Source organism: Panthera pardus, unplaced genomic scaffold (genome assembly GCF_024362965.1).
Source record: "Panthera pardus isolate Hobbes unplaced genomic scaffold, ASM2436296v1 HiC_scaffold_5, whole genome shotgun sequence".
In the NCBI taxonomy this organism is placed as follows: Eukaryota; Metazoa; Chordata; class Mammalia; order Carnivora; family Felidae; genus Panthera; species Panthera pardus.
In genome coordinates this window covers 11,815,845-11,828,394 of record NW_026526980.1, presented here as the reverse complement: position 1 = coordinate 11,828,394, position 12,550 = coordinate 11,815,845, and the positions used below count along the sequence as shown (strand labels likewise).

Below are 12,550 nucleotides of genomic sequence, written 5' to 3'. Positions count from 1 at the left end.
CTCCCTGGGGACTGATGGCTGTCTTGCTGATCACCACACACCACTGTGACTAGCAGGTGCCGTGTGCTTGTGAGTCGCTACTGAGGAGTGAACACAACCATCACCAGATCTACATGAAGGTTGTGTCCACCACCCCAGAAGGATCCAGGGGGACATGTGCAGTCAATACCATCCAAATAATGACTTGTCTTCTGCCCCTATTACTGTAGATTCGACCTGTTTGTGACAGTGTATACAGGAGTCACACTGTGTGCATCGAAATAGAATGACCGTAGGTCCTCCTGGAAGCAGACACTGACACAGAGGCAGAACTATGATGGCTTTATTACAGGAAACGAGGACAGACAAAATGGAGGGGACAGGAATGGTCAGGGAAAGGATTCATTCCAATACGCGTATCAGACAACTTTTCTAAATATATCACATCGCCACAGCCTACTGGTCACAGTTTAGGGTCCTCTTCAAACTTCAAGTTGTCCTGAAAGGCAAAGAGATTTTGGGTTATAGCAATGGGATCTTCTGTTCTCCTCTATGCATTTTGTCCTTGAAAATATACCTTGGATGAACACTTAATTGTGTGGCTGCATCTGTGTGTCTACCGGTAATGGAAGATGATTGTCTTCAGGTCTTAGATATAGATCCCTGAATGCACACTTTCTCAGAGTTATCTTTTCCTCCTGTGTGAAGTAGGATCTGGATTCTAATAGGGAAAACACAGGGGTCTTTGCTGTATCTTCTGAAACAGGGATTGCCAATCTCTCAGCCTCAGGCAGTATACTCTTAGTTTAATGGAATTGAATGAACATCTCTTGATGAGCTTCTGTGTGGAAATACATTCATTTACACACTGAGGAGGGTGAGTGCCCACTCATCCCATTTATTTTATAAATTCCTTATGTGGTCGTCACCTCTTCATCATACTGATCTCAGAACCCAACCCTATCCCTGTTTCTCAGACAACAAAGCTGAGGTTCTGAGATGGCTCCCCTGGGAGCTGGTATTAGGGATGAGACAGCAGGAACACAGGCAAAGCCTCAGGATATTGTGAGGGAAGTTTCGGAGATGCAAACTTGCAGGCAGGGTGACGACAGCAGATGCAGGTGTGTGGTGACAGGAGTCCAGCAGGGGCGGCCTCTGGTCAACCCTGAATCCCCACTAAGAGTGACTCAGGCTGAAGGCCAAGGAAGACGCTCAGCTGATCTACAACCTGTCTTCACCTTTAGTCTCACTGAGACACACAAACTTAGGCATTTCCTAAGACCAAGTTTAATTTCCCAAACCTCCAGCACATTCTTGCATACATGTCCAGACCTTTCAGAAAACCAAGGGAAATAACAAACTGTATTTAGATTATGAACTATGTGCACTGCGGTAAAGTTGACATTTTGGAGATGATGACCGCATTGTACACTGTGCTTGCACCCATGAAGCAGTTCTTTGCAGATCTCTTGCTGTCCTCAAGCTCCCTGCCCAGGCTGTGGGCCCTGCCAGGAATGGCTTCCAACTCCAACCTACTTTCCCCAACACCCTCTCCTCCACACCTCCTCAAACTCTGCTTACCTTCCACAACTTTCCTTCTATTCCTGTGTGATTCAAGTTTCCCCCATTCCTTCACTGGTGCTTCCATTATGGTGATCACAGGGTCTGTGTCATATAACGCATGTGCCCCATTTCACACAGGACACCTGAGGCACCTAAATTTAGGGGTGCACCTCATCCTTCACAGAACCCACAACATTGTGTCTGTAAAAAACACACCAGTACCTCTGATACCTCTGCCTTTGTGTAAACATCCTCTTTCTTTTTGACAAGAGAAACCTATAGCTTACCGCATTACAGGGAAATGACACAGCCCTTTGTATGTAAGTCCTGAGAAACTTGAGATATGGGAAAGTGTCCTCAGCCAGGTTTGCAGGTGGGTTGCCAAGACTCAGAACCATCATTACGTCATTCCCACCAAGTCTTTCATGAAGAAGATGCATGTGCTTTACCAGTCACTCATCCAGGTCAGGTCATCTTACCAAATGGAGTAGGTGGAGGAGCTGGTGGAGGAGGGGGAGGTGGCCCACAGCCCATGGCTGGTAATGAAGGGCGGTCCATGTGGTAGGGCCTGCAAGGCCATCCTGGGAAAGGACCAGGCCCTCTTGCATCCATAATGGCCTGCAGAACAGAAAAGAATGCGGTGTTCATAGGACAGAACAGAGCATCAACACCAGCAAAAAGTGGAAACCCAAAGAAGCAGTGCTCATCTCCGGCCAGCTTTCCCCCCACCAGGTTCCAAGAGGGCAGCATCAGCACCAGGGAGCCTCTATCCATACTTTGGCTTCCACTTACAGCTTTTGGGGTGGGTAATGGATGCTATGGGGATAAACTAGTGTCCTCACATGTCTGCAAATGTAGAACAGCAAAGGCTCTTGTCCTAGTGGATATATGGTGTGAATGCCAAATTAACAAAATAGCATATTCCCAATAGGAAGGCATCTGAGTCCAAGATCACCCGCCACCTCTCATCCCCCTCCACCACAGAGGCTGCTTATTTGTAAGTGAAGAACCTCTGAATGGGAAGGAATGACAATCCCGGTCTCCACACATGGAATCATAGCCCTCGTGGCTCAAAGCTCTGCCTCTAAGCCCCCGCCTGTGCCCAATCTGCTTCTCTCCCGACAATGGGGTCTTCTGCTCTCTAGAAGTGCTATCCACAGGCACAGAGACACATAGAGGGGTGGGGATCCTGAGGTCCTGAAAAACATCTGGATGCATATTCTTAGAGAACCATGCTACTTATCTATACATGCTAGTTAAGCTTAGCTAATTTATTTTAATTCAGAAGTACTTCTCAGTTTAAGTACAGTACAATTTGCAAGGTAATTGTGTTCTCTAGAAAAAATGAGCTGAAATTCTAAATAACAGAATTATCACAAATGCACATTTGTTTCTGCTGTAAATGCCCATGTTCCACCTGTAAGAGTGACCCAGGACACAAGAGAACCTGCTCATGGGAACACAAATAAAGGACACAGTGGGGAATTACAATGCAGGTAATTATGGATTTTCTCTTCTTCACCACTCATGTTCCAGTGCATGTTTTCTAGGACAAATATGTCACAAAAAGAGTTCAGAGTATTTATACCCAGGGCACACCTGAAGGGATTCTGGACAGCACATTCACAAAAAAAAAAAAAAAAAAAAAAAAAAAAAAAGGCTGAAGGGTGATGGGTATGAAATTTAGTTTGTCTAAGACCACTCTAAATGACACATACAAAAATATAAGTTGGAGTGAAGGCAGTTTGCATTTTCGAACCATAAGGATAACCTTAGATTTTGTGAACACGTTAATCCCCTAGACAGAAACAGGAAAGGAAGAAAGAGCAAGAGCAATGATTCCACATTGAGGAGGTCCAGGGAATATGAGGCATGCCAGGAGACTTCCAGGTGGAGTGTGGGGTCATCCTACTTGGGTTATTTCCAGGAACACACTGGAAAAGTCCTAAGGTCCTCACCTCTAAATACGTTTGGCTTCTAAACTTACTATAAGGAGTTGAGAGGCAGAAAATAGACAAGCCCATAGACACTTGGGTTAAGGTTATGCATTTGGAAAATAAGAAAAACAAGCAGATGTATCATACAACACACAAAACAGACACAGTGCCAGGAGAGAGCACTGAACAGAAAAATGAGAGTTTCCCAGAAGAGTTTTACTGAAAATGGCCACGGTGTTTACTGTATCCTTCTTGGCCCTTTTAGAGTCTGTGTTGTTCTCACTCACAGGAGCAACTTCTGGATCTGCAAAAGGCCCTAGAAGGGATGGAGGTTTATTCTGATTTGAGGAGATTCTGCAGAGATTAAAAAAACAAACCCTCCCCTCATTCCTCAAGCATCTTAAACTCTTTGGCCCAGTCAGATCCCAAGTCACATACAGAGGGTAGCCCCACATGCTTCAGGTGATCCCAAGGCAAAGGGGAGAACCACCCCTAAACCTTGATGAAGACCCATAAACGCCCTGGCTCAGGTGTTTTCATAACTCATCAAACAACTACGGATGGCTGGTGGCTCACCTGGACAGATACACATTAGGCTGAGCCTCATGCCTCCCATAGCCCAGCACATGGACTGTGTATAGCACACATCTGCTGAAGCCCTATGTCTGCTTTTGTGTCTACAGCCCCATTCCATCTCCACAAGAGACACCTGTACCAACACAGCGTGTGGGAAATGACACAAAGATGATATGTTGATCAAGAGAAACTCAAGGAATGTGGTTATGGCGGCAAACGCTTTTCCCTCGCATTGCAATGGTTTGTGGTACCACCTCTGCACCTTGTCCAAGACTCAACAACAACAACAATTAGATGAAGGTGCTTTGCAAGTCAAATCATACTGCTCAGATCATCTTACCACACGGTGTAGGTAGAGAGGTCCGGGGTGGTCCCCAGGGCCACCAAGGTTCAGGAGGTGGACATGCCCTATAGCCCATGGGGGGACCTCTAGGGTAGGGTGTGCAGAATCTTCCAGTTAACAGAGGAGGTCCCCATGGATCCACGCTGCCCTGCAGAAGAGAAGTGACAGCTATGTGCATATAGCAGACAAGACAACCAATACCAAAAACAGCTGAAACCCACAGAAGAATATGTCAGCACCTGCCAACTTCTCAGCCACCAGGATCCAAGGGAGTAGCATCAGTACCTGAAAACCCCATCTCTCCCACTGGGTACCGCCTACAGCTTAGGCAAATAAATGCTGGAGGTTAAACTACGGTCACCACATGTCCCTGCCCATGGCTTAGAATGTAGAACAAAATGATCTCATTTTAGAGGAATCAAAGAAGTAATTCCAATCTAATGAAGTAGCATATTCCAGACAGTCAGACATCTATGTCCAGGATCACCCTGCATCCCTCCACTACAGTGACTATAGAAGCTCTGGTTTTGGCATATTCCAAACACAAAAAAAAAATTGAGTGCAAATAAACACCTGATTCTCTGCACACGAAATCACAGCTACTACTGGCGAAAAGTTCTTCCTGCCGGCTCCTTATTTTGTCCCCTCTGCTTCCCTCCCTACGAAAGGGGCCTTCCCTCTCTGGAACTGCTGTCAAAGGCCACAACACCACTGGGGAGTTGGGGACGCCTGGAGTCTTGCAGGGGAACTGAGAAAGTGTTTGCTGTGAGGAACATATTACTTATCAACGACTACTAAGCCCACATGTGTTTACCTGAATTCATAAGGAATTCTGATTTTGAGCACAGTACAAGACACAGAGTAATATATACCCTATGGAAAAAAAGAGGTTGAAATTCCTGTAACAGAATTAATGCAAATGTGTTTTGATTTTGGTGTAAATTTCCATGGATGTGTCATGAGTGATGGTATCAGCTCTAACGCTGATTGGAGACAAACAGAACCTGCTCCTATGAACACAACTGAAGGACCTCGTGTTCAGAATATTTTTACCTAAGATACATTTTAAAGGATTCCCAACAGTTCATTTACCAACAAAGACGTGAAGGTGGTGAAGGTGGTGAGTTATGACAATGACTTTGTGCATTCTAAGTTGTACAAGGCACACAATGTAAAGATAGAGGGAAGTCTTTCCGCATTTCCAATTAACAAATAGCTTTAACATGTTAATCACATGACCATTAAGAGGAAAACAACAACAACACTGATCCCACAGAGAGGCGGTATAGTAGTAGTCAACAAGCCTAGAGACTTTAGTATGGAGTGCAGTGTATCTCCCTGGTGTTATCTCCAGAACACATGAGAAAAGCCATAGGTCCCTCAACCTCTAAGTTCCTTTGGCTACTAACCGTTCCAGAAAACGATGACAGGCTGCAAAGAGAGGAGCCTGTAGACTCTTGGGTTAAGGCTGTGCATTTGGAAAACAGAAACAGGCAGACATATCACACAACACACAAGAAAAGGGAAAAGGCCATAGAGACTGCTGTACTGCAAAAGAGGGTTTCCCAACAGACTTACAACTGAAAATGGCCCCAGCATTTACCTTGTCCTTTTCTGCATTTTTGGTAGAGTGTTTGTTGTTGTGACTTACTGGAGCGACACCAGCTTCTGGATGGGCTAAAGGCTCTAGAAGGGATAGAGGTTTATTCCGATTTTAATAGGCTGTGCAGAATTCAAACAAACACCACATTTTGTGACATCTTAAACTTTTCTCCACGCTTCAGACCATGAGGAGAGGCAGAGAGTAACCCACAAAGCCTTAGGTGACCCCAAAGATAAAGGGAGATCCATCCCATCTTGTTAATGAAGAAACCATAGGGCCCTGGTTCGTGTTCTTCATAATTAGTCAAATAACTTGCAACAGGTCAGTTCAAATAGAAATCTGGAATGCGTCACCAAAATAGCCATTTCTCAATGTACATTAGGGGTAATAACTCACCATCTCATTACAGATAAGAATAAAAATGAGAGTACTGATTGGGATAACATCAAAAAACCCTCCACAGAAGAGCATGGGTGTGTTTCTTCTGGCTCCAGGCGAATTGTTCAATCTTCCAGCTTATCTATAAGCTGCCTTCCACATGTGAGCAGGTATTATGTAACTATTTCCGAATAGAAATATACTTGACTGATATTATACTAATGAGAAAAGTAAAACTGTGGGAATTTAGCACTGAAGCTTCACACTTGCACTGATAGCATCAGGGGACTAAGCTATATGGAACCTGAACTTAGGAATGTAGGAAATATGGTTCAGAAAAAATAAGACAAAAATAAAGGAACATAAAAAATAGTAAATAAATGACCTTCTCCCCCCAAAAACTAAAATAAAATTGAGTCAAGGTAGGAAGAAGGAGGAGGCCTATGTGCCATGTGACATGATGGCATGTCACCCCTCCAGACTCATCTCTTTAGTTAGGGGATGCTGGAGGAGGCGGGAGGGTCTGCAGTTGGGGGAGGGGCATAAGCTCCACAAGTCACAGGGACAAGTGCCCCACTGCCTGGGGCACCCTCCTATCACCCCTTCAGACAACCTGATGTCCTTAGTGCTTGTGATTCTTTCCAGGCCCCAGGAACAGGCTGCACAGAACAAATTAGGTTGCTGCCCATCACCATGTGCTCCTTACCTCTCCTTGGAGGGTTCTGGGTCTGTGGTCTTCCAGGCATTGGTTTCTGCCTCATGTATCCCTCAAGCAGCCTCTTTCCTTCCATCATGTCCAGTCTTGGATACAGAAAAAGAATGGACTTCCATAAGAGTTGCAACACCACGTCCTCTACAAGACACTAAACAGCACAACTGTCATCCCTCGACACACCATTAAAAACACATGTCAAGATCACCCACCTGTGTTTCAAGTGGGCCGCCTCCCTCCTCTCCTTCGCCATCTCCCTCTCCCAGATCTGAGTCTTGATCTGGGGGAGAAAAACACATCCACCTTCAGTCATGCCAGACTGTGCACCAAAGAGACAGAGGAGGAAAAAAAGAAAACACTTACCCAGTTGTGCTGAGCATTCTCCTCATAAACTGCGATCTGAAAAAGCCAACAACGAAAAGCCCGTGTTTAGGGATTCCAAGGGCCACTACACTCACCAGCATGAGGTGCTAAGGGTTTAATACGTCACGCAGAATTCAAGTTACCTGGTGTCTGAAGGTGAGCTCTTTCTGTCGCAGCTGTTCTCGTGTTTGTTCAATTTGTCGCCTGTGAGTTACAATTGCGTTCGTCAAATAAGGCCTAATATTGCGCAGGATTTTAAATGATCTGCCCATGTTCCCATCAACTTCATATCCATCTCCTAATACAATTTATCCTTACACATGAAACACTTTTCACATAATTATAAATGTACAGTAGGACCAAAGTGATTGTCCCATCCTTTCCTTACTCATTATTCCCTGCCTACAGAGTTCAGAGTTTGTAGAATTCCTTCCCATTTTCAATCTTTCATCATATGACAAGTGCCTTTCATCATAAAGCTCTATTCTCCTTTAACTTTGTACTCACCATGTTTCCCAGGGTTGCAAAGACCAAGGCCATCAAATGGCACTACCATGTTGATGGGTATGATTTCATCTTATAACAAACTGCTTTCCTATAGATTATGACATGTGACACCACCCCTCAGGAATGTTGGCATGGATGAAGTTTCCACATGGTCAGGCCAGCACTGGAGATGTGGAAATGTTTAGTAACTTAACTGTTTTACTCTTTCTAATAGTTATCTTTTTCTATCTGTTAATTCCCTATAGATACGTCCTCTGAATTTGCGTTTGTATACTACGTTCATGGAGTCCACCCATTGTACCAAGGTTCAAACTAAGAAATGAACAGGGGTTTCATGAGCCTCTGCTGATTAGTATCTGAACTCACTTGCACTTGTGTATTTCCTCTGTAGCTATTTTCAGATTTTCTTCTGCAGTTGCCATCTGATTCTTCACTGCAGCTAGTTCACAGTCCATCGTATCCAGCTTTCTAGGATGAGAAAGATATATACATAGTCCAGGAGCCAAGGTCCAGAAATTCTGCCTTTTAACTTCCCAGCTCTCTTGAAGGCCTAGATTCAAATATGCCTACACTGTCCTCCCATTGATGCACAGACTGACAACACAATCAGAGAAATGAAGACCCCATTTAAGGTCAAAGAAAAATCAACCCCTGTCTGCTGCCAAGTCACCTGCAATCAGAGCGGTCTTTCGAGTTCTCTGCTTCTACTCCTTCATCATAAAGTCATCAAATAACATTGCACTTTGTGCCTTCCTAGAGTTGGTCTTTTGTTCGAGATGGTGAAGGCTCATTTCAGTTCAACGTGAAAAACTATGCCTGACCGGCTATACCCATTAGGATGAAGCAGGGGATCATCATTGCCTTATACCTCCATGGGGCAATGCACTGAGTCTCAGTCCAAAAGTTGTACCCGGACACAGACACTCAGTATGGAAGATAGCCTTCCAGGATATGGTTTCACCAGCATTGCAAATCACTCCCACACAGGAGTTACAGGAGTGTAACCCCTGCCTCTTCCTTCAAAGATCCTGGTGGAGGAAAAGGCCAATCTTAAAGTGGCAGTATCTACTGAAATATAACATGATGTGAACTGTCCCACAGTCAGGCTGTTATCTCCAGGAAATAGATTTCAGACGGAAAACTATCAACTTCATGGAGTCAATCCAGTCTTTAACAAGACGGAGTTTATTGATAGTGAAGGCAGCAAAAGGCAATGCTTCAAAAGTCTGGTTTGCTGTGCTGCCCTCAGACTACTTAGTTCATGGTGTTGCTTTAAAGGGTTTCAACTTGGCACTGGATATACTCAAGAATCACATGCAAAACTGAAAGACTCTTAGAAAATGAGCAAAAGCACTAGACGGAGAAAGGCACATGCATTTCCTTCTGGCCTCTCAGGCAGTCCTTCAGCAAATGCTTTCTGGTCTGTGGCTGTCATGTAGTGGCTCTGTTGTGAGGGGGTAAAGATAGAGAGGTGGTCAGAGCTTACAAATTAACAAAAACAAGATGTAAGTGAGACAGAGAAGCCCCCACCCCAGGTGTGAGAAGGACTAACACAAAGCTGAGTCTCAGGGAAGAGAAGGAAGAGTTTACTTTTCAATGTGAATGAGGGACTTTAAGGTCCCTGATCTCCTCCTGAGAACAAAAGAAAATACTGGACAAAAGAGGAAACATGTGAGTGGTGCACCAAATTTGTAATGAACCCATGAGACACACTTCATGCAAATCTCACTTGCAGACTGGATGAAGGCATCCAGTACTGATGGCATCCCAAACCACTGTCCATTGTGTCTACAGCAAGATAATTCCATTTTTCCCATAGATATTTTTGACCCAAGTCTGGTGCTGAACAACGATGACCTAATTCCCGGCTGATAGGACAATGTGATGGGATTGAAACCTATAGGACAATGTAAATGGATCCAGAGGGAATCCAGGTATCAATGTGATTAATGCCTTCCCTCGTCCACCCTAGGTACATGACACAACAATGTGTGGCAAGCAGTAAGGACAGAAATGAAAATGCAGGTTCCAGAAAGCAAGGTAGGAAGGGCAGGCACAATTCTACTGAATGCATTTGGCAAAAATACTCTGGATCCAATTCTAAAAGAAATACATTTACCTATACTGGCCACCACATTCCTTCATACAACAGTACCTGGGACTCTTATCACATGAACATCTTACTTTTCTATAGCCACTTTTCTTTCTTCATAGTGTTCTTCCAGGATGCCTGCTTTCTCCTTCAACTGTCTGACTTTGGCTTCCTCGACTGCTTTCGCAGACCTCAATGCATTACACTTGTCCTCCAGGGCCTTTTTACTTTCTGTCAAAAAATGAACTTTATTTTTGTGTGTGCACACGACATGAGACTTGGTTTTGGGGGTGACAGGAAAAGGGCAAGTACCACGAAGGCAGGAAGCTATTCCTTCCCTTCCCAAAGCAAACCCATTGCCACCATATGGGCATTTCTCCCCAACAGACAACATACCTTCCAGTTCACAGTTAGTGGACATCACGGCTCTCAGTTCTGGATCCTCAAATTGACCGTTTGCATCTTGTGACTTTAAGACAGATGTGAAAAAAAGACATTCAAGAAATAATGACCGCATAACAATGTGAGTGTACCTAACACAGCAGGACTATGCATGGCAACAAAGAAAGATCCCAAAGCATAAATATAACCATGAGAAGGCAAAGAACATGGAATATAGTTCAAGTCAAAGAGCTCACAAATGGCTTTCTTAGGGGAATATTCACACTGAACATTGTTCAGCATTAAGGGAGGAGGGCAGTAGACAATTTGGCTATTGCCCTTCATCTCTCAACTGTCTTGGGGGATTTTCTCCATATCTTGGGAGGGCAGGGCTGAATGAGGTGGTAATTACCCAGCTATGAAAATAAAAGACACTTGCTAGTCCTTGAAATAGCAAAACTCCTCAGGGTGGTCCTAAGTGAAATTCCAGGTCCTTGTGAGGATGGAGGTTTGGCTCCCAGAGGCCCACCCTCTACTGTGGTAAACAGCAGAAGAATATGCTGTGCTCACCTCACCCAATGAACAAAAAGCCTCCAAAGCCAAGTTACAGTAAAACTCAGCAGCCAACTCATCACTTGTGGATTCTTGACATTCCTCTCTCTCTCTGATTGCAAGGTAGCAAGTGCACTTTGAAGGGTGTCATTTAAATTTTAAATCAAGTGCTCAACTTTTTTTGATGTGCTCCTTCAACAAAACATGTTGAATGAGCAATAATAATTCATTATTTTACTGGTGTTTTTAGAATGCAATCCAGGCAAAGAAGGGATTCTTACTTTCTTTTTTTTTATTTTTATTTTTTAACGTTTATTCATCTTTGAGAGACAGAAAGAGACAGAACACGAGTGGGGAAGGGGCAGAGAGAGGGAGACACACACACACAGAGAAGCAGGCTCAAGGCTCCCAGCTGTCAGCACAGAGCCCCACATAAGGCTCAAACTCAGGAACTGTGAGATCATGACCTGAGCCAAAGTCGGATTCTCAACTGACTGAGCCACCCGGGCACTCCATGGGATTCTTACTTTCAATTTAGGAGCTTCAGCAGAGTGAATGTTCCTTCTTCTCTCAGCTTCTTGAAGACGTATCTTTGATTCATTGATCTACATATAAAACATATGAAAAAGGAATCAGAATTCAAAAATAGCATCATGGTAGATAAACCTATCTCTAAATATGTGATTCCTTTCACTAATAAAGAGGTAGTTCTTTACATTTGTGAAGCTTGTCTTGAATTGGGAGTGTTTCTACAACACATGAACTAGGTCAGTAGGATGAACTACCAGAGGTGAAATAACTGAAATAAAATCACACAAAGAATATTTGAAAGGGCAATGCTACCTTCTGTTCCCAAATGGATATTGCTTCAGCCAGCTCTCTGTTTTCTTTCTTCACTGTGTTGATCTTTTCAGTTATTTGCTGTAAATTAACTAAAAAGAGATAAAACAATTTCTAAGGTTGTTACCAAACTGGTGACATCGAATAATCCCACTGTATTAGCAGCAGAGACACATTATCTGACACGTGGGTGTAACTAACTTTTTTGCTTTCTTACTGTGCCTGAAGAAAGCAAGTTTTAGTAGCATTTTAAACCCAAGGAACCGGGGCTCCTGGGTGGCGCAGTCGGTTAAGCCTCCGACTTCAGCTCAGGTCATGATCTCGTGGTCCGTGAGTCCGAGCCCCGCGTCGGGCTCTGGGCTGATGGCTCAGAGCCTGGAGCCTGCTTCCGATTCTGTGTGTCTCCCTCTCTCTGCCCCTCCCCCGTTCATGCTCTGTCTCTCTCTGTCTCAAAAAGAAATAAACGTTAAAAAAAAATTAAAAAAAAAATAAACCCAAGGAACCTTATTTCACTGAGATCACTATACGTGTAAGCTCTAGAACACTGACTCCTCTAACAAGCACAAAGTGTAAACTTCTCTTCTATTGGCCCAGTGTGAGAGCTCTCATGCCCTGAGTTCGCTCTTCTCACCGCGACCGCTGCTGCATTCACAGTGATGAGCACCAGCCTTTGAGGGCTTACGAAGTGTCAGGCAGCCACCCTGGCTCTCAACACACAGTGCCA

General features: G+C 44.2%; 1 protein-coding gene across 1 annotated transcript; it reads right to left on the bottom strand.

Annotated features, from left to right (window-relative positions):
* Positions 1-306: 306 nt before the first annotated feature.
* Positions 307-11,914, bottom strand: LOC128774864 (transport and Golgi organization protein 1 homolog). The gene is made up of 14 exons (XM_053894410.1): positions 11,830-11,914; positions 11,514-11,591; positions 10,450-10,522; positions 10,146-10,284; positions 8,328-8,429; positions 7,598-7,658; positions 7,455-7,490; positions 7,304-7,371; positions 7,086-7,180; positions 6,002-6,084; positions 4,396-4,546; positions 3,722-3,795; positions 2,022-2,160; positions 307-478 (listed from the first exon to the last, which is right to left on the bottom strand). The coding sequence occupies exons 3-14, from the start codon at positions 10,472-10,474 to the stop codon at positions 462-464; spliced, it is 990 nt and encodes a 329-aa protein (XP_053750385.1). The 5' UTR covers positions 10,475-10,522; positions 11,514-11,591; positions 11,830-11,914; the 3' UTR covers positions 307-461.
* Between the last annotated feature and the right edge of the window lie 636 nt (positions 11,915-12,550).